This window comes from Leucopleurus acutus, assembly GCF_964270905.1.
Source record: "Leucopleurus acutus genome assembly, chromosome: 1".
Lineage (NCBI taxonomy): Eukaryota > Metazoa > Chordata > Mammalia > Artiodactyla > Delphinidae > Leucopleurus > Leucopleurus acutus.
Window position 1 is genome coordinate 10,472,448 of NC_139142.1, and position 22,442 is coordinate 10,494,889.

The 22,442-nt window shown below is 54.7% G+C and overlaps 1 protein-coding gene across 1 annotated transcript in view; it reads left to right on the forward strand.

The window, feature by feature from the left end:
• Positions 1-22,442, forward strand: part of PRIMA1 (proline rich membrane anchor 1) — a gene marked incomplete at both ends in the record, with an annotated part of 59,259 nt that overhangs the window by 32,559 nt on the left and 4,258 nt on the right. Inside the window, one exon of the mRNA XM_082833857.1 lies at positions 13,043-13,172. Coding sequence (XP_082689983.1) covers positions 13,043-13,172 — 130 coding nt within the window. The remainder of the gene's footprint in view (positions 1-13,042; positions 13,173-22,442) is intronic.

A 22,442-nucleotide genomic window follows, 5' to 3' on the forward strand; every position in this document is an offset into this window, starting at 1 on the left:
TGTAGTTTTATTTATTTGAGGCCTTAGAAGGCAGGCCACGATCTTTCGGTACCATGGTGACCGCGAGTCTAGGGCTCCTGACGTGGAACCTGTCCTCAGAGATAAGGATTCTTAAAGGAGGCGTTCCCAGGGGAGACTGGAAGGCAACAGAGGAGGGGGGATAGGGCGGGGAGGAAGCCAAGTGAGAGTCCAGGAGGCCTGAGCCTGACCCCATAGGGGGCTCTGGAGGCTTGGTGATGTCTCACCATTGTCCCCAGCCGGTGGCAAAGGCTGACTGTCCCACCTGGTACCTGTCACGGGTTGAGGACTCTCTGGGCTTTGGAGGAGTAAATTCCCAGGTTCTCTGCCTGTGCTCGGCCACTCTAGCAGCCCCAGGCAGTCTTCTGAAGAAAGTACAGGTGCCCAGGACAGTCAAGGTAGCTGCATGCCCCCTGCACCTCAGCGCAGGTGGGAAGCAGCTCCCGCCTTACCTCCCACACCTTCACAGCCAAGTCTGGGCAAGGCAGCTGCAGCAGCTGATGTCCAAATGCCCAGCAAATAAAAAGACCCCGAGATGTACCCATGAGAGGGGCCAGTGGGAGGAAGGAGGGGCCAGAGGCTCTCCTGTGCGCTTAGAACGGTCAGAGGAGGAATGGAACAGAGCCACCTGTGCTGCTGCTAAGCTGAGGCTAAGCCTTTCAACAGAGCAGGAGCCAGAAGCGTCCTGGAGCCTAACGCCAAAGCGGCGGGCAGTCCCAGCCTTAGGAATCAGCCTGCTGCATTGAAGGACAGTTAGTGTCGGCAGCTCCTGGGGGTGTCAGTCCTAAATCTGCCCCCGTCCCATTGCCTCCACTCACGGGCCCTAGACCTGACTTGAAGAGCCACCAACATGTTATGGTGGTGACCCTGCCCTTTGTTGTCTGCCCCTGCAGCAGGGCCGCGGATGGTACCTAGCATATTACCACAATAATGCTCCCCACCCGCCTTCCAGGGAATGTTGTGCCCCCGGCACCTGACCACTTAGCAGGTGCGGTGTGGCCAAGTCAAGACTGTCACTGTTAAAACTCCCAGACAGAACAGAGCCCTGTGTCACATGTCTAGACACCTCCCCACCAGGGCACTGGTGTGACATTTGGAGTAAAGGGACTTTCTAAAATATAAAATAAGGCGTGGAACGTGTACTTGTAACATGCAAATAGGCGGTATAATTTCAGGGGTCTCTCAGATCAGTTTTCTAAGCTTGTCTGAGAATGTCAGCCGAAGACCACCGGAAGTTAGGGAGGGGTGGACACACTCATTCTGTAAAAGGCCAGAGAGTAAATAACTTAGGCTTTGCAGGCCATACAGTCTCTGCTGCAGCTACTCAACTCTGCCGACGCAGCAAGAAAGCAGCCGTGACAATATGTAAACAAATGGGCGTGTCTGTGTTTCTATAAAACTTTATTTACAAAAGCAGGTGGTGGGCCAGATTTGGCCTGTGGGCCCGAGTTTGTTGACCCTTGGGCTGAGTTGATCCTGAACCCCTCTTCACAGTGATGACGGCTGTTTGGACCGAGCAGATTCTACCTGACTGGGCAGTCGTGAGACCCCATCATCTAAGTGCCCTCTGGAAAGGGAGAAAGTTCTCCCAACAGGCACTGAGTATCAACTCGGTGCTGGGGCTCTGCTGGGCGTTTAACATAAACCATTGGGAGCATGCACCTGTCCCAAGGTCATGAGCCTCTCACGAAGATGAGCCCATTGCGCTCCGTCAACCTACGTTGGGTCTTTGTGTTCAGGGAATTCTTATTTCTTTGTTCTGTAGTTTCCTGCTGTTTGTACCTAAGGCACATGCCCAGTATCTTGGTGAGGCAGGAATCAAACGTGCATTTAGCTGGTGGTTAGTGAATTAGTCTCCATTCTTCAGCAGACTGGACCACAAGGGCAGCGTCCCCGTGTGTTTTTGCCAACCTTCCTCTCCCCAGCACCTAGCCCAGTGCGTGGCATGTCGTAGGCTCTTAGCAGATAGGTGTTGAGTGAGTGAATGGATTTGTCCTCGAACAAGGAGTCGGGGCAATGAGGGTGGGCTCACGTGGTCCCCCAGAGCTTTCCCCTGTGGCACCGTCTCCTCACTTCTGGACAGCGCTGCGCTGTTCTAGGCTGGCTGAACGTAGCCCTTCCAGGCAGCGGTGCATCTGCAGTCCTGGGTGGGAACCGAAGGCTCGGCAGATCTGGGGAGGGTCCCCAGGGCCGGGCACAGAGAAAGTGTGGGCTGCAGCTCCTGAAAGACAGCAGAGCTGCTGAGTACAAGTCCCGGCCTTGAGGAGCCTCACAAAGAGGGCTGTTTGGGTGAAGAACAAGGGGAGACGTGCTCTGCAGTCGCCATCAGAGGCAAAATTAATTGCCCCAGGCAGCGGCCTGCTGTTCTCAGGCCTCCACCCAGGCCTCTCCCTGGCATCGGGAAACACCAAGGCTGCCCCCACCATAGACACTTCAATCCAATTCATAATTTTCCTTTCCTAATTAGGCACAGGAACGATGGAGACAATTATTAATAATGTATTGGGTTTTTTCTTAATGCCCCGCCCCCAGGAGCTGATCCTGAGAACCGTGTCCTTTACGATAAGCGGCCACATTGCCACCACGCTGGCTCCATGCCCGGGACGCCGGGCAGAAGTAGATAAATCAGAGGGGTGAGCATCTCGTGGAGCTCAGGGAACCAGCCGGGACTCACAGACGGAAGGGCCCAGAGCCCCTCAGCAGGGCTTTAGCGAGGTGGTCCCATCACCAGGGGGGAAGCAGAGGCTTGGGGCACCAGCTGCCCATTCCCCATTCTTTTCCTTGCAGCCTAGGCCAACCCAGACAGGACCTTGCCGTAGGGCTGTCCCCTGTCCCCAACCCTATAGGGCTCAACCAAAATGCCACTTCCTCAAAGAGGCTTCCCCACGGCCCAAGGTGACACCGATCTTGCCTTTCCACACCCGGCATTGCTCCCTGGATTTGCTGGCTCGCTGGTTTTTGGTCTGTGTAGCAGTTACGGGTTGGCCCTGGAGCCAGAGGTCTGGGTTCAAATCCCAGCTCCACCACCCACCCAAGTGGAGTTGGGCGTCTTCACGTGACCAGGCGGTGTGCCTCAGTTTCCGCCTCTGGTCCAGCACGTCTTCACTCCCTGGGTGCACCCACTTCATCATACACGCTGGGCAAACCCGGCTGCCCCCCGCCGGCAGCTGAAGGCGGCTGGGCACAATGGCCAACCTGGAACTGGACTCGCCCTCACACCACTGGCCCTTCAAGCTCCTCCCTTCCCCAGCCAGACCAGTCACCCACCTGCCCTCCTAGAAAACCAGATCACCTTCTCTGCTCCCCTGGAACGCCCACCCCCTCCCCCATCCTGTTCTCAGCCCTGGCGCTGGCCTGGCCTCCCTGCGAAGGCAGCTTCCACTGACTCTCACCTGTCATCCCCCCACCTTTCCTCCACAGCACAGCTCCTGCCACCTGTGCACAGGCCGCCCCCTCTCCTGGGTCCCGCCCACCAGCACTCACACACGCTGCATCTCCCGTCTTAGAATCCTTCTCTTGCCACCACTGCTCGCCCTAGCTGTGGCTCCATGTTGCTGTTCCCTTTCGCAACACAACTCCACCAAAAAGCTGTGCATACTTGCTGTTTCCATTTCCTCTCCCCACATCCCCTCCTAGATGGCCCCGGTCAAGCTTCCTCCAGCGCTTCCGCAAAACCACCTGTGTGGTGGTCAGCGGTGACTGCCATGTTGTGCTCCATCCAGTGGCTGGCTCTCAGCCTCGTGGCGTTTGTCCGTCAGCTGCAGCGGACACAGCGGACTGTCCCCTCCTCCTTGACGTCCTGCTCTGACTTGGCCACAGGACCCCACATCGCCTTGGCCCCCATCCCTGCTGGCCTCTCCTCCCAGCCTCCTTTGCTGCCTCCTTCTCTGTTCCTTGGCCTCTTCCCGTGGAGCTCCCCAGGGCTCAGGCCTGGACCCTCCTCTCCACTCTGCTCACGCTCCCTCACTTGATGATCTCATCCCCTCTCGGGACTGGGTGCTGACAGCTCCCAAATTTATGCCTGCAGCAGAGCCCTTGCTGCTGAACTCAGAATCTAGATCCCGCTGCTGGGTTGCCATCTCCCTTGGGTGTGTGATGGGAATTTCAGACTTTACTCCCAGCCTCCACGCCCAGCAAGGCCTGTCCTGCCCCAGCTTTCCCCGTGCTTGACGGCAGCTCCATCCTTCCGCTTGCTCAGCCCCAAATCCTTCAAGTCATCCTTACCTCTGCTCTGTCTCTCACACCCACATCCAAGCTTTCGTGAACCCTACCTTCCAAACATATTCAGAATCCACCTTTGCCCACCACCTCCACTGCTGACCCCCATCTGAGCCACCGTCAGCTCTCTCCTGGGCTATCGGCAGTATCCTCCCAGCTTCCCACACTGGCACACACCCCCTGCCCCCCCCCACACACGGTCTATAGTCTACTCTAAACACAGAGTGATTGAGCCAATGTGTAAGTCACACCTCACCACCCCTCTCTCCAGACCCCTCAATTGCACCTCATTTCTCAGTGTAAAGGCCCACACCTCTCTCATGGCCTCCAGACCCTGAGCCATCTCATCTCCTCCCGTCCTCCTCTTGCCCACGTCATGCCAACATGCCAGGCCCGCAGTGACCTCAGGGCCTTTGCTTTGGCTCTTCCCTCAGGTACCTGCATGACGAACCCCCTTACCAAATCCCAGTCTTTGCTCACCCTACTTCGCATTGCAATCCACCCACCCTGCACGCCAGCACCCTCAGCGCCCCCAAAGCTGCTCTGTTTGGTGGTAAAGAAGGGCATGGCAGTGTCCACAGGGAAAGAAGCCTGCCTGTTTTCATGCCTCTAACAGCAAGGAGACAGGTCTGGAAGCGTCCGGCAGACTGTTGCCCCCGTGTCATTGGCCAGAACTGCATGACGTGCCCACCTCTGGCCCAATTAGGAGCAGAGGGCTAGAGCAACCAGGCCTGGCTGAGACCTGAGCTGGTCCCGCCTCTCCAAAGCCTGGGCCCTGTAGAGGGGATCAGGGACACAGCAGGAGAACCGGGGCTCTGCAAGGGAGAAGGGGAAGGATGCGGGGGCAGCTGAGGGGTGTCTGCTGCGAGCTCCCTGATCTCATATCTCATTTAATCCTTGCACCAGCCCGGTGGAGGAGGTGCTGTTGTTTCCTCCCAATTTATAGTGGAATTTAAATTGAGATTAAATCTAAAAGATTAAATGATTTTCCCAGGGTCGGAATCTGGAATTTAACCCCAGATCCTTCCAGGTCCTTTGAAGAGCCACTGTGCTGAACTGGGGCAGGTACCCCAGGGATGAGGGGCCTGGTGACAGTGATAACCAGACAGGGCTCCCCAGGAGTCAGGGAGAGGCAGGTGGAAAGGAGGTCGGAGTGCTCAGCCACACTGGCCACTGGTGGCCTAGCTGTGGAGCAGAGGGTGTGCTGACCCCCAGGCTGGGGCCTGAGCCTGGAACGAGGGCAGGACAGGAAGGGGGCAGCTCACTGATGGTTGCTTCCAGCACAGAAGGTGGGGATTTGAGAGAGGCTGCACACACGTAGCAGTGGCGGAAAAGAAGCCAAGGCGGAGAAGATGTTTGGGGGGCCACTGGTAGCACAGTGAGGGGAGGTCCAGGGGCCCTGGGCAGCCCTCCCTGTGAAGCCCAGTGAGCTGTCCAGCCCACCTGGCCCTTGTGGCTCCAGCCCCTCTGGAGTCCTGGTGGCCAACTGAGGTCTGTCTCCTGGCAGAGCCCCTCACCAGAGGCTGGCTAAGGCCTCCGGCGCTTCCATAGACCAACGAAGTCCATCTACAGAGGACGAAAGCCAGGGAATGCTCAGCTGCAACAGCCCCTAGAGCCCAGCTGGCAGGAACAGGAAGGGGGCTCCCGGGCTGGGTGTGGAAGTCAGTGGAGACCAGCGACAGGACTGCGGGAGGCGTAGCGGGCAAGACAGATGGCCCTCCGCGCCGGCCCGGCACACAGCATTGCTTCCCCGGAACACTGCCCCTCCCCGGCTGCCCTGGAGGCCAGGGACCCCCATTCAGGCTGCAGCGTCCAACCTGCAGGGTGGAGAGGGAGGGGCCCTGGGTTCTGGAAAAGGCAAACTGCTGAGGCCCCCCCCAGGAGCAGGGAATTCACGCCTTCTGCCTGCTCTTACTAGGCAGCCTGGGGCTTCCTGCTGTGGGAACCTCAGGTCTGGGGGAGGAATGGGGAAGACTTATGGAAAAGGGGGGTCTCTGTGCTGCACCCAAAGCCAGATTCCCAGTGGCGAGAAGGAGTGGAAGGAGCCCCCGCGCTGAGGTGCCGATGCTCACTGCTTTCATTGGAGCAACTCAAACGAGACTTCTCCTTTCTCTCCAGAAACGGGGGCTGATTGCAGGGCGTTGTGTAAAGCATCAAGGTCTGAGCTTGTACCTGTGGTTTAAAGTCCGGCCACACACGCTGGCAACGTGCCGGTAGGAAACGAGTGAGCGCCTCACCCCAAGCTGGCCCGGGCAGGGGGGTGGACGCCCCTGGCACAGACCTCCCAGTGGAGGCCTGTGCCGGTGAATGGAGAGCAGCGGCCTGAGTTGGTCCCTTGTGTCCCGCAGACAATGGGCTCTGTGTGGGGCGTGAGAGGGAGGGGCCGTCGCCGTTGGATTTGGGGTCTGTGTCAAGCAGCCCAACAGAGGTGGGGCTGGGGACCCCGAGGCAGTGAAGGGAAAGGGCCGTCAGCCCGTGAAGGAACTTCTGAGAATCCAGGTCCTTCACGGTCCTTGGGGGCAGCACATAAAGCAGGGCTGGGGGACGGGAAGCCCAGGTCTGCCCCTCCCCTCCTCCCGGCCTCGTGTCCTCCTTTGTCTGAAGGGTCTGGGGGCCGGGTGTTGCCACCACACAGATGTACTAGCAAAGTTCCTGGACCCCTTGCTGTCCTCGTGAGGCAAATAAAACCAGCAGGGGTTTTAGGCGAGCAGGCAGAGGCAAGACGAGAGTAACCATCCTCTTAAAGGCTCTTCAAACACTCCGCCAACTCGCAGTGTGTGCATGATTCCTAGACATGCTGGGCCCTCCACGTGGGCGGCAGGGTGTGGAAGTGAAACGGAGCCCACCCACCCTGAGGGCCAGCTGTGCCCCGAGACCGTCCCTGGGATCGGGGCTGTGTGGCCCCCTTCACATCTGCTCCCAAAGCCCAGGGCAGCACCTGATACCCAAGGGTGACGAGTCCCTGGCCTTGTCGTGAGGCCCGGGCCAGCTTCTGACCTCAGTTTCCACAGCGCAAACGCTGAGCGTGTCCGCTGTGGTTTGAGAAGCATGTTTACAGACATCAGCCCCTCAAAGGAGACCGGTCTCTGCAGCCCAGGGGACCCTTGACACTGCAGCCCACGCTCAGTGGCTGTGATCCGCCCAGTGGGCTGGGAGCTGAGCTGTGAGGGGCAGGAAGCAGAGTGGCAGCTTTCTGTGCAGGTCACACCTCCTCACCTGGCCGTGACCAAGGCCAGCTCCTGGGCATCAGTCGGGAAGCCACTCGGGTAACCTGGGCAGGAGTCACCAGACTGTGAAAGTTGGAGACGTCTAAGGATGGCCTAGAGGCTACTGCATGCCCGTGGTCACCAGCAGGGCCTGGCAATCAGGCTGCGCTCAAGGAACACTGAGCCACGTGAGCGTGGGGCTGGCCTCCGCAGGTGGCCACGTGCGGGTCCAGAGGCCGAGCCAGGGATAGATCACAGCCTCCATCTCCCAATGGAAACATCAGGTTAAAACGAAGAACATGGCTCTCACTCCCTTCTAGCAATCCTTGAAAAATACCTTGCAAAACTAAGGTTGTTTCCACCCAACTCACTGTTCCTTTGATTCATTCATGCCCCACTCAGTTCCCCTCCTGTCAATCAGACATCTCCGGTGCACAGCGGGCTCTGAAGAAGAGATGGAAGTGGCAGGCCCCAGGTCCAAGGTAAAGATGCGCTGAGTTGGCCATGAGTGTTGTCACGAGGCACACCTGGTTCAATCCTGGCAGGCCCCTGCCTGTGTGTCCCCACTGCAGAAGGGGGACTAATAGCAGCCTCAGAGTTGGTGCCGAGCGAGGGAGGGAGGTACTCCTGGTACCCTCGAGAACACTGTCTCTGTCGTCCCATTTGATAGACACAAATACCCCAGTGAGGAATACAGGAAAGGCGCTTGTCCCAGAGAGCAGCTGACCTCACGCAGTTCCTCTGTGACACTGGACCTCAGGCAGGTCCACACACCCCAGCAGGAACCTCCTTGGTCTGCTTAGCCCCCGTGATACCGTCCAGATGGGGACATCCAAAGCGACCCCTCTGCCCCCAACTGCTTCTTTTCCAGACACCTGTGGGGGCATCTCGGCCTCTTCTCCATTTCTTTTCTAGCACTTACCATAATCTGTAATTATTTATTTGTGGGTGCTGTTGGCTCCCTCTGCTTTTCTGCAAGTGCCCTTGGGGAGGGGCCTCGTCTGTCTTGCTTCCTCTCGGCCCCATTTCCTCGATGTTCTCCGTGGGCTGGACCTGGGCGGCATCTCCCTTCCAGGACCGATATTTAGAAACTGTCTCCAGGCAGTAAGCTGGGGCAGCCATACCGCTCACCTTCTCTGTTTTTGTTTCGTTTTGTTTTTTGACTGCGCTGCACAGCTTGTGGAATCTCAGTTCCCCCCAACCAGGGATGGAACCCAGGCCACAGCAATGAAAGCCCGGAACCCCCGATCACTAGGCCTCCAGGGAACTCCCACCTCCTTTGTTTCTTGTCTCTCGCTGCCTTTTGTTGCCTTGATGTCCGTTGTTTTGAGACCATTGTTTTGTATATTTGGTACATCTTTTGGATGTTGGGAGGGGATGGGTAGTGATGCCAACTCTGGGCCTTGTTACTCCACCTTGGCCGGAAGCTGCAGTCCCAAATATAAGCTTTTGACGCTGCATTTCTTGACTGAAAAGACAGCAGCTACTGCGAAAAAGCAAAACTGAGTCCGTGTTGTTCTAAATCGCTCTCTGGTTGCCAGTCTCATTATCTTTACAGGCATCAGGGGTGTTTAATGAATACAGCAGACAAAGCCTCATTGAGTCCCAGGAAGGAGGGTGTCGTGACCCCTGAGATATCATGACAGCTCCTGCCTGTCTGTCGTGTTTGCAGAATCTTGGCAGGGAGCGAGGGGGAGTGACAGAGAAGTCAGCTCCGCGGCAGCCTCGTGTCAGGGGCTTCACGCTCTGGTGGCCTCAGCACCCTCCTCCGTCTGACCACCTGCCTCTCACAAGGCATCACCCTCCCCTTGAACCTTGGCGCCGAGTGGCTTCCTCTCCTCGTCCACAAGTGACCTTCACCTTGCACATCAGCACCTCCTGTGTCTCCTCTCCTCTTGGAGCCTGCTGCCTCCTTGAGCAAGGTGATCAGGCCTTGGGCAGCTGGCATGAGACCCGGGAAGGGCGCAGTTTACATCTAATTCACCTCTGTACTCCCAGCTCCTAGCATGGTGCCAGGCACAGAGGGTGATTAGTAAATGTGTGGTGGATGAATGAACAAATGAATGAATGAGTGAGAACCTTCATGATTCTGTCTTCTCGAATGTGAGCCATCCGTCTGCCCACAGGGTAAATGGTCTTATCACATCTGGAAAGTAGTACTGGCCACGCCCAATGAGAAGGAAGTTCAGGCAGGGGCAGACCTGGCCTGCAGCCTAAAGATCCTGGGGTCCTAATCCTGGCCCCTGGGAAAGCTGCTTGATCCCGACCCTCAGCATTTATTCTCTTTTCTGAAATGACACCTCCTAGGCTTCCTCAGACTCCGACATCCCCTGATCTTTTCTAATGTAAAAGGCATGAGTCAAGCAAGGATAAATAAGGATGCATTCTTTGAACACAATAGCTGTTTTCTTGGCAAAATCCAAGATTTATGCCTTGGACTGTTTCACAAAACACCTCCCTTGCTTGGGGTGGTTTCCTCACATGCAAGTGGTGAGCAGCACACTGCTGAATATTAGAGGGGGACCCTCTGCAGAAGGACCCTCTAGAACAAACCTCCCTGCTTTCATTATCAACTGTGTTTGAAAAAAGTCAGCAAGAAGGAAATTCCCACCTCATTAACAGCGAATATAAAGGAAAGAACATCACGAGACGCACTCTGAAATTTAGCGTCTAATTCCAAACGAAGTTTAGAATCAACCCTTTCTTCTGTTTCAAGTTGATGGAATTTCTCAACAGGGGCCCTGGTGGCATTCTGGAGGGACAAGTCTACCTTGCGTGGGAATATCCAGGTCACTGTTGTTAATATCCATAGCTGCTAGGCGACCACAGACAGCCCCCACACCCGGATTTCCAAATGCCCCCGGGAGGGATGCTGCCCCTGGCTGAGGCCACACACTGGTAGATGAATGCCCCGGCCATGGGAGTGTTGGGTAAATTGTGGGCCACTGGTGTGAGGGTTACCATGGGCTGCAGGCTTGGCCCTGGACACTTGCCCAGAGGTGTCATAGCCTGGGTGGTAGAATCGACAGAAAACAAAATCGCTTCCCTTGGCAGTGAAAATGCAAACCATTGGGGGCCGGGACCCCGTGTATCTGGTTGCCCTTCTGATTCTCCAGCAATGACCACTGTTGTGGGGAATATCTGTCCCCAGTCACCCTGGGGAGACTCAGCGAAGCCAGAGGCACCCCCAAGATGAACAATGAGGGGGAAGGATTTTGTGTTTGATATTTTACAGAAAAAGCACTGAAGAAGTTCATCCTGGGGAAAAATGAGAATCCTTTTGGATTGTCTCTCCCTTATTCTAGACTGTATTCCCCTTTTGAATTCTATATTCTCTGTCTTTTCAGTGTTGCAGTTTCTAAAGGCCGGCTTTCGCCGGGCTGAGAGCAGCCATGTGGCTCAGTGACATCCTGTTCCAGTCATTTCTTAGGATGCGTTTCTGAATCTGCTTGGTCTCTGTGTGGATCTGAGCTCCACCTCTGGGGACCTTGCACCTGTTAATGGGGCTTTAGCACCTGTTCCCTGGGAAGCACGTAAAGGCTTCCTGGATCTCCTAATCCAGATGCAACAATGCCACAATTTGATAACAGTTTGGTAACCTGTAACCACTCCCTTCTCTCCATCTTTCCTTGTTCCCAACAGGAGTATACAAGAGTACAAGCACTTGGGGAAAACAGCACGGCAATTCCTTACAAAGTTAATCATACACAAACCACAGGATCCAGTGATCCCATCCCTAGGTGTTTATCCGAGAGAAACAGGAACACATGTCCATATCAAGAAAGTATGTCTATACCATGTGCGCCAATGTTTATAGGAGCTTTGTTCACAAAAGTTAAAACCCAGAAACAGCCTAGGTGTCCATCAGCAGGTGAACAGGATAAACAAATTGCGGTATATACATACAACGGAATACATCTCAGCTATAAAAGGAAGCAGTTACTGAAATATGCAGCGATGTGGGTGAATCACAAAACCACTGCTATACAAAGGAAGCAAACAAAAATACACACGGCATGATGCCATTTATGTGAATTTCAAGAACAAGCAAATCTAATCTGTGACTTTAGAAAGCAAAACAGGGTTTTGCTGGTTGCCAACAGGGTAGGGATTGATTCGAAGGAGGCACAGGGAAGCTTTCTGGGGTGATGGAAATATTCTATGTCATGATAAGAGGTGTGGCTTACACTGGTGGACGCATTTGTCAAAGCTGATCAGATGGTACACTTAGGATGGGTGCATTTCACTATATGTAAATTACACCTTGATGATTATAACAATAACAACATCATCAATAATAGTAATTTAATAATGAAGCCACCCATGGTGTCCTTTGGGAAATCTGTCACTATTCCCTGTTACTATTCCCTGTCATTTTCCTTTGGGAAATCTGTCACTGTTGTACCCTTCGAGGTGCCTATTATTTATTTTTTTTATTTTTATTTTTTTGCGGTACGCGGGCCTCTCCACTGTTGTGGCCTCTCCTGTTGCGGAGCACAGGCTCCGGACGCGCAGGCTCAGTGGCCGTGGCTCACGGGCCCAGCCGCTCTGCGGCATGTGGGATCCTCCTGGACCGGGGCACGTACCCGTGTCCCCTGCATCGGCAGGCGGACTCTCAACCACTGCGCCACCAGGGAAGCCCTCGAGGTGCCTATTATTAAGTCTGGGGCATAGTTTTGATTCTTTTGCATATATTCACGTCTTGAAGAACTGCCCCAAACTAGTAATGTCTGTATGTCTGTCTGTCCATCTGTCCTCCCTTACAAGCCCCCTGTCTCTTTCCCTCCCTCCCTCTCCCTTTTTCTCTCTCTCTTTCCCTCACTTCCATTCCTTTTGCAATTCCAGGCAATTCCTTCCAGTTGGGTCTAGGTCTTCCAGAGCCTCTGGGATAGGCTGTGTGATGTCTCTGCTTTTCTCAGAGCCGAGTAAACCGGCTCTGTTGCAAGCCTCATCTACACCCGTGTGTGGGTCCACCCACACAGCTCACGCCAAGGGGGAGGACAGGTTCACCCCAAGGACCCCACGGACTGAGTAACGACAAGGGTGCCCTGCAGCACCCGTGTCATATGCTTTCCAAATTGTGGCCACCCTGTGCAGGCTGAGACAGCTGCGGAAACCCACCACATGGACCAACCCAAGAAGGGAGAAAATTTGCCTCTTGCAAAAAATTAGCTTACGAAACGGAAGTTGACAGGCCTCCCTTTCTCTCCCCCGCCTATCGTGCTCTGCGGGCCCTGCTCATCACCCTCACCTTCAGAGGAAGCAGATTTAATGTCCCAACTGAGAGAATGAGATGTTCTGTTACTTTTCATGGGAAATTAAACCCGACCCTGCTGTCAGTTAGCTCATGCCAAGGGAGGATGGATGGCCCCGGGTGCGGTGCTTGACCCCAGCTCAGAGCACGTTGCCTGGCTGGAGGCCAACCATGATGTCACCTGCCGCTGGGCGGGGGTGGGGACAGCAGGACAGGTTGGAGAGCCTTCATCTGGGTGATGGATGGCGGTGAGACCAGCCTTGGTGTCACCCGCAACGGTCCAGCTCTGATGCCGGCTGGGACCCACTCATCCAGGGGACACTCAGGCTGCTCCCGTCTCTTTCAGCTCCCAACGCTACCTCGTGTCCCACTGAGGAAAGCTGGTGGTCGGGGCCGGTGATCATCATCGCGGTCTGTTGTGCCTCCCTGGTGTTTCTCACTGTGCTTGTCATCATTTGCTACAAAGCCATAAAGAGGTGAGTGCTCACCCAGCTCTGAGCCCAGAGGGGAGCCCAGCTGGGCTCAGGGGTCCTCTGCCCACCCCCATTCTGTTTTTGGTTGTTTTTTAATAATAAAAATTGTTAAGTGTTTAAGAAGCAGAAAGAATGTACAGTGAACGCCCATCTACCTTCACCCTGATTCAACAGTTACCAAGATCTGGCTAATATTTACTCTCTTTCCTTTTCTTTGTACCTTTTTCTTTGCTGAAGTATTTAAAGTTGATCTCAGATATTATGCCCCTGTCCTTTTAGGGGGTTCAGCGAGCAATTTGATGAGCGCCAATTATATGTCAGGCTCGATGCAGTATAAAACTCCCCTATCTGTAAGTCGCAGGCCCTGCTGTGAAAAGCTCTCTCCAGGCCTGGGAGCATGGAAATAATCCTTGCAGGGTGGGTGATGGAGGGGGTGCCATGCTGGTTTGGAGTGGGAACTGGGTTTCGGAGTCCGATCTAAATTCAGACTCCAGTTCAAGCTGTGTGACCAGGAGGAAATCAGCTCTCTGGCCCTCAGTTTCCCTATTGGTAAAATGGGAGTCAAGAATAACGGTCTCACCCTGGGGAACGGTGAGATGCCTTCTGTGAATGGCCTGCATAATATGTATACTCTGCAGTGCCTGGCATACAGTACGTGCTCACCAAGTACTGCACCAACTTTCGCTGTTTCCGTAGTCAAAGACAGAGGAAGAAGGCTGACAGAGGAGGGAGCGAGGTTCTCTTGGGAGGAGAGGTAGTGATGCCTCAGAGAAGGTTTTCCGTGAATGTGCCACCTCAGCTGGGTTTTGAAGGATGAATAGGAGTGTTCCAGCAGGATCATGAATGATCCAAACAGCAAATTATCTTTCAGTAACACTCTCTGTCATTTCTGTTAACTACCATCTCACTTGAGTTGGGGTGTGCAGCTCAATATGGTTATTGTTGGGGCCTGAGGAGGTTTGAGGTGTGTCCAGGGCCCTAAGTACGGCAGAATAGGCCACGGTGTGACACCCCCTGCACTTACAATACAGTAGCTCTGGCTATGTCCTTTGATTTCCAGTTCTTAGCCTCCTCCAAAAAAATGGCCTCCCTGGCCTTGGGGAATGTTAGGGGAAGATAAAATCAAAAGACAAACAATAATGTTGCAAAACGCCAGCGGGCCATAGGGATTGTTAATATGTTTTTAAGAAAGTTTTAAAAAAATTCCCTAAGGCCCAAAGTTAGAGGATCTATTCTGAGCAATCATAAGACCAAAGTTATTTAACTTTACCCTTTTAGTCGGTTGTTCTGTGTGATTTTACTTTAATAATTCAAAAGCAGAAAGAGTAAAATATCAAAAGTCTTAACATGCATATGGTCAGGGCTGCATCAGGCCAACAGCCTGGGAGCGTCCTGGTGACCAGGCAGGAAAGGCAGAAGGCATGTGAACTCTGATGGGGATGAAACAGCATTTGAGCTGAGAGCCTGCTGCAGCGGGAGGACGATTTTAAGAAGCAGAGCAGGGGAGGCATTCCAGGCACCAGGAAGCCCCTGTGACGGGGCAGATGAGGCTGGAGGGAACCCTGAGCCCGGCGGCGGAGGCGTCTGTCCCACCAGGCGGAGCTGTTGGCCCGTGATGCAGTAGACACAGGGAGCTACTGAAGGTTCTGGGGGAACAGTGTGCGGGATCCACCTGGGGCACTGCCAGAGAACGGGGCAGCAGTCCCCTCAAGGACCCTCCTTCCCCCAGAGACAGGCTGCAGCATCTTCTTAATAAGCTCAGGCACTTCCAAAAGGTACAGCGTCGCTTCTGCCTCTCTCTCTCTGCCCCAAACTCTCCTGAAGAAATGGGCTACCTGCTCCAAGGGCAGGAGGGCAGGGCGAACCGATCAGAAGAAGCTGACGGTCACAGCTCCGCACCGTGGCGTTTCGGCCAGCGGTGGCCTTGTTTCGGCGGAGCGGCGGCCCTCACAGGTGTGTGGAGGCCCCGCCTCACCGCCCTTGGAGCAACCGGAGGGGCCTCCCGTCTCCTTCCGCTGGCTCTGGGCTCTTGGTTCCCGGGTCTGTCAGTCGCCTGGAAAGACAGAGAACTCACCCCAGACGGCTCAGTGGATCCCTTCCATGGTGTGGCTGGGACTCCTTCCCGGAGGGTGGGCGGGGCTTCCTCCCAGTGGTGTGGGCAGGTCCACCGAGCGGTGGAATTCGTGAAGCATTTCAGGACTAAAAGCGGTGGAAGCACTTAGCACCCCTAGGACAACGGAAATAATACAAGGGGGAACCTAGAGAGCCCGGAGACTCGAAAGAAGGGCTAATCATCAGGACCTGTGGTTGGAACTGTGGGAGATGCAGCCCCAAAACAGCAGGTGGGGGGAGAAAACTCCCCACCCTTTCTTTCTCCAGGCTCCCAGGTCTCCTGGAGGTGCCTCCCATTGGCCAAGCCCAAGAAACAGAGGAGCCCAGGAGATACTGCATAGGTGTCAGCCTCCCGGGCCCACGTAGTAAATGGAGCACAGTCCCTTTTCTGCCCCAGCGCCCAGATCAGCAACCTCCGCTGGGTGAAGACCCAGCCCTCTGCCGTCCAGACCCTCACAGTCCAGAGAGGGCATCCCTGGCGCAGGAGGACAGATAATCAGTGACAGGAGGGGCTGCTACTCACGGTCAGTGGGGGCAGAAATAGAGGCCAGTTCTCCCAGAAGCCTCCTGGAAGGAAGCTTGACCTGGGGAGGGTGGGTTGGGGGAGGAGCAGCAGAAGTTACGCCCGGTGTAGGAGAGCAAATGCCCCCTCCCGGCTCCCCCAGTTGACCCTGTAAGAGATAGCCTGTCGCAGGCAGCTGTCTGTGTGCTTTTCTCTCCCGAGTAAATGGAAGATTTCTTGCTCACAGTCAATTCTTTTTGGTTAATAATTCATCTGAAACATGCCTTTTCTCTCAGGAAACAAAAGCATTGCATGTCGCTATAAAACCATTAACAGGAAAATTCAGTGATAGACCCTGCTTTCTTAAAAAAAACACTGTCACAGCCTGGAGTCCTAGGGGAGGGTTTCCAAGAGATCTTTGTGAATGGCCACATCACAGCCTTTTGGAGCCAGGTTGCTGGGAGGATGGTTCTAGGATCAGCTGGAACGGGAAGGAGATGATTCTGGAGATGCCAGCTCGGCTTGGCATGTGGGTTGTGGCCGCAGGGATGAGAGAGAGGGGGCGGGGGGGGCAGATGCAGAAGGAGCACCCCCATGGTGCCCTCACTGGGCATTGACCTTGATGGGAGGTGGGGTCTCCTTAGCACTTTCCACACACACACTCAGTGACTCAAACGTCATCCTGTGACTCAACAAATGTTCCCAAGGTCCCAGCTCTGTGCTGGGAGGTAAGGTGCTCCAGGCATCCAGGTTGGGAGATCCCAGAGGAAGGGGCGCCTCACCTAGACCTGGGGGCTTGAGAAGTTTTTTGGAAGGAGATGGGCATCCCATGTGTTAGTCAGTGGGACTAACACGTACAGTGGCCCCCAAGTCCCCTGTTAATAACCCAAATTCTGGAGGGTTCCCAGCCGTGGGGCGCCCACGCGGTCTGCATTTCAGTGGCTCCTTGCTCTGAGCTTGCTGTGACCACGGGATGGTCAGGCCCCAGAGCCCTTGGGCGTTCTGGACCTCGTGCTCCATCCAGGCCGCTTCCCCACCCCAGGCCTGGCATGTACCCGTCATCAGACAACAGGACAGCCTGGAGCTGTTAAAAGAACCCAGAACTGGGAGTCAAGACCCCCGCGTTCTGTTCCCAGCCCCAGCCCAGCTCAGTGGGTATCACTGCCCTCATCTTCAAAGTGAGGGTCCCTCAAGCCTCTCTCCGGTTCCCTGAGCCTTTGTTTCTCTGTCCTGGCATGGCAGGCGGACCACTGCCGCTAGGTCCTTCCACCGCCCAGACGTGTAAATACTGGGCCAGGGGCCAGGGCTGTGCTTGGCCTGGGCGCTTTGGCGGTGGGCGCTTCAGTTACAGCCCCTGTCTTCACTGCACACATCCCTAGGGGGAGAAGTGGGTGTTAATCAGATTGCCCCCCAAAGGACCAGGGATTACAATGGGAGAGGCCTGCCTGCAGGGGAGACCAAGGCTCTGTGAGCAGGGACGACAGAAGAACCTCTTGGTCCAAGGCGGGACAAGGACCTCAGACAAGCCGGAGTCAGCGAGAGGCATGGAGATCAAGCTCCAAGGTGTGGGGTGCCCAGTGCCTGGGTAGGAGGGCCAGGTGGCACCCCACAGGCCTGTGGGCCCTCAAGAGTGAGGTCGTTCTCCTAGGTGGGTTTGCAGCTTCTCTGCCGGCCACACCCTTCATGCAGACACCTGCGTTGCAGAGATGGCCTCACCCCTCCCAGCCCCCTCCCTTGAGCTACCCCCACTCCCAAGGCACAGGAAGAACACCCTGCTTCCTTTGCTGGTGCATGGCACGGGTCTTTCACCCTCTGCCACCGATTTGCCATTAAGCCACTTGACAACCATTTCCTTCTAATTTACAGGGTATTGGCTGAAAGACCAATAAAAGGCTGCAGAACAGTTTGGCCGATCCTGCAGGCTGCTAATTGCAGACAATAAGCAAGCATGCTGCTCCCTGGGAGTACGCTGCGTTTGCACACGTGTGCCTGAGAGCGCCTGGGCACCCGCATCATTGCTGGGCTCCCGTGCACATCAGCTTTTCGTGGTTGAGTTGCTTCCAGGAGAACAGACACTTTTGAACACCCAAGTCTCCTTGATGGGCCTTAGAACCCACTGACCGGCATAGGCTGCTCAGTGAGCCAGTGCTGGGCCACACATATTTATCGAGCAGCTACTGTGTGCTGGGACCTAGACTAGATGTCAGGGATGTAGCGATAAACAAGACTGGGTCCCTGCCCGCCCCCTCCTTCTGGGGGAAGCAGATCAAACATACACACACTGGCAAATTAATAAATGAAGTGCTTTAAAAGACTGAGTGCTATGAAGAGGAAAAAAGAGAGCCTTGGGGTAATGAGGGAGAGGAGGAGAAGGGGGTGGGAGAGGTGCTTCCCCTACCCCAAGTGTCAGGAGTGCCGTGCGTGCCTCTTGAGGCAGCTTTATGGTTAGAAAGTACGGTTAGGGCTTTGAACGTTCATTATCACTTTTTAATTTAATTTTAATTTTTATTAAAGCAACACATGCGCATAGTTAAAAATGTCAAATGAGTCACAGCCTACTAAGAAAACCAGCAGCCCCCTGATTGTCCTTCTTTCACCCCAAATCTCATTCATAAAAGGCAAGCACTTTTTTTTTTTTTTTTTGGCTGTGTGTTGGGTCTTCGTTTCTGTGCGAGGGCTTTCTCTAGTTGCGGCAAGCGGGGGCCACTCCTCATCGCGGTGCGCGGGCCTTTCACTGTCGTGGCCTCTCTTGTTGAGGGGCACAGGCTCCACACGCGCAGGCTCAGTAGTTGTGGCTCACGGGCCTAGTTGCTCTGCGGCATGTGGGATCTTCCCAGACCAGGGCTCGAATCCGTGTCCCCTGCACTGGCAGGCAGATTCTCAACCACTGCGCCACCAGGGAAGCCCAAGGCAACCACTTTTGGGTGTTTGTTGTTCCTTCTGGTATTTCCCTGCATATTCTAAATGATATGGATACTCTATTTACCTTTTCTTTCAATCTGAAACATTATCAATTGACTTTTCACTATAGCAGACACAAGGTTCAGGACCCTAACACTACCCACAGACGTACAAAGCACTTCCCCGCTTCCCATCCACTTCCTATAGGTGTCTCCTGTGAGAGGTTCAGTGACTAGCCAGTGTCTCCCTTAGTAAGTGATAATGTAAATATTGATCCCAGCTGAGTGTACTATGATTCGTTTCCTTCCCTGGAGTGAGCAATGCCTCTTCCCAATATGGTCAAATACATCAGGTGATCAATCTGTCAGTTCCATGTTTGTCTTGGAGAATCCGTCCTCCTCTCCAGGTGGATGGTAGCTCTCTGGGCTTGATGCACAGCTGTTGCATTCTCCAGCAGCCTTCCAAGCTCCCCTCTGGGAACTTGCTGCCCTCAGCTCTCTCCCTCTCCTTCTCCCACTCCAGTTCTTTATTTCTTTAGCTTGACTCCATCGTGGAATTTGTCCAAGATCTTTCCTGAATCATAGACTCGATAGCGAGTCAGTTTAGTGAAGTTCGTTTTCTTTTTAGAATTGACGTGCTTTCTGGAGCTTTGGGATGGCCCAGAAGAGGGTTAGCTCTTACTGAGTGTGTGGCAAGTCAAGAATACCTGGTTCCCAGGCAGCTGGAATGCCATGGAGGAGGGCAAAGGAGATTCCTGTGATGTCTGAGCCCCAATAAACCTCCGTGGTCGTAGGAGGAAGCTGAGACCTGGATGGGGACGAGACGTGGCTCAGGTCACAGAGGGGTCCAGCCCTCGTCTCACATTCTTTGAGGATGCAGGGAGCGGCCCTCCTGGCTTCCAGCTGAGTCCTTACTGCTCACTCAGGACCCAGCTCAAACACACCTGCTCGGACATGGCGCCCTGGGCTGGGGTAGATCTTTCTTCCCCGCCAAGTGCTGAGTTGTAGCTCTCCCTGGATTTACATTTCTGCTTTCTGCTCTAGGTCAGTTAATGTTGGTGTTTGCATGTGCATGTGCTCGTGCACGAGTGCGTGAGTGACTGTGCACACGCACGCACACGCACACAACAGGCACATTAGACGGGGGAGTGGTCGTCCTGTCTCACTCATCTCCTCTCTCTCCTCCACAGCGCCTGGCACACGCCCGGCACGTGGTACTCTTCCATGACTTCCTGTGGTGCTAATGGAGGCTTGTTTGTACAGACTTGCCAGAGTCTGCCTTTAAAAATGACAAACTCTATGTAGAATTTCAGTAAACTTAGTCGTTTTGTTCCTCTCCCTCTGGGTGAGTGAAGTAGAATCTGCTCTTAGAGTGAATAATGTGTGCACGGTTTTAATGCCTGGCCTCACCCCTTCATCAGCTTCCTGACCGTCTGCCGTGTCTGCCCCCTCCCGCCAAGCCCCTTCCCGGTACCCAAGATCCAGTGCTCGCACACTGACTCAGCAGCCCCCTGTCACGCCCGGAGAGGCCTGGCCTCCCTGCCACACGCACGTGACACACTCTCAGGCTGAGACTGCCTCAGAGGAGGCAGGCCCTGCCATCTGCCGCCTCCCCTTCCGCCCCAGAGGAAACGCCCAGCAGCCCAGCCCTCTCTTCCCTGGCCTCTGCTGAGCTGCCTAGTCAGGGTCAGAGCAGGAGCCAGAGGAAGACCAGGTGGGCTGGGTCCAGGATTCGGAACAGGAGTGGAACCTCCTCATCCAGCCTCAACTTGCCATGAACTTCCAGGAGCAAGAAATTCACCTCGAATCCATCTTGCATCCCTGGGGTCTTGAGACTGAGGTTATCTTTTGCACCAACACCTCTTGGGACAGGTGGGGGCCCAATGCAGTGATTGGGTGCTTGAGACCCAGCCTTTCCCATCTGCCACTTCTATAGCAGTGCCACTCCCCCCAGGCCCCCAAATCCAACCTGTCTGGCTGGAATTTGAGACTCTCATGTCTGGCTGTACCATGAATTAAGTTAAAAGTAGTACGCTCCAAGGAGGGACCCTTTGGGCATCGGTGTTGAGCACAGATGCATGGCTGTGCTCAGAAGCCGGCTGACTTCCTTTGGGACCTGGGCTGGATTCAGAGAGCTGATTCCAGTGCTTTGCGGCAGGACCAAGACTCAACCGTCTAACTCCTGGGCCAGCACTCCTTCCCCTGAGCCACGCTGCCATCCTCTCGGCTGTCCCAGTGGTGGGACCAACACACAGATTTCTTCTGAGTCCCAGGTGCCACAGGATCTCTCATTATTTTTACCATCACCACACTTCTCCCTCCAGAAGAGACTGGGCCCAGAAGGGGCTGGGGTGCAGGGTGTCCTGACCTGCCCTGGGCTGAGATACTTACTTGGGCTTATTTTTGCTTCTCCCCTGCCCCATAGGGGTCCACATGCTGTGGCGGGTGATGGAATCCCATCCTGGCGGTAGGAGGCGGGCTGTAGGGACCAGCTGCTCTGTCTGCCCGGGATCCTCGGGTCAGGAGCCCTGTGGGGTGCACCAGCGGATGGGAGACTCAGACGGGTCCCTGCTTCTTAGGCCTTCTTTTGTCACCAAGAAGCTCCATCCTCCCTGAACTCGTCTCTCCAGACATTGGGACAAGGCTATGGGGCAGGGTGCGGGGTAGACAGGAATCCCCGATACAAGGAGTCCTCTGATGGCTCCCACTGCACTCAGAGTAAGATCCAGATGCCTTGTCCTGCCAGCCAGGTCCCGAGGAGGACATGAGTCCCAGAGCCTCCCCAGTGCCATCCTTCGACTTGCTCAGCAGATGTGGCCGAACAAGGAAGCCCTGGTGGTTGGTGGGGGGATGGTGAGCACAGGGGACGCGACTGGAGTGCGAGGTCCCTCAGCCACATGGCTGGCTCGCCGTGCCCTGGTGGTGGCGGAGGGTGCGGGGCGGGAATGGGGCTGCTGCTTCTCACGGTCAGGGACGCCCTCTGTGGCCCAGAAAGGCTTTTATTTGGCTTCTTGACGAGGTTTGGAGAAATCTGCAGTCTACAGAGGCGTCTCATGGTAGAACCCTGTGTGTGTGTGTGAGATATATGTGTGCATGTATGTGTATATGTGTGTGTAGTGTGTGTATGTATGTGGGGGCATGTATGAGTGTGTATGTGTGCATGTATGTGTGGGTTTGTGTAGTGTGTGTGCATATGGGTGTGTGCATGTGTAGTGTGGTATGTGTGTGTATGAGCATGTATGTGTGTGATATACGTGTGCATGTGTGTGTGTAGTATGTGTATGTATGGCTGTGTGTGGGCGTGTATGAGTGTATATGTGTGCATGTGTGGGTTTGTGTAGTGTGTGTGCATATGGGTGTGTGTGTGATGTATGTGTAGTGTGGTATGTGTGTGTATGAGCATGTATGTGTGATATACGTGTGCATGTGTGTGTAGTATGTGTATGTATGGCTGTGTGTGGGCGTGTATATGTGTGCATGTATGTGTGGGTTTGTGTAGTGTGTGTGTGATGTGTGTAGTGTGGTGTGTGTGTCTGAGCATGTGTGTGTGATATACGTGTGCGTGTGTGTGTGTAGTATGTATGTATGGGTGTGGCGGGCATATATGAGCGTATATGTGTGCCTGTATATGTGTGTTTGTGTATTGTGTGTGCATATGGGTGTGTGTGTGATGTACGTGCAGTGTGGTATGTGTGTGAGCATGTGTGCGTAGGTATGTGTGTGTGTGTCCGGAGTGGGCTGTGGGGAGGATGAATGCCT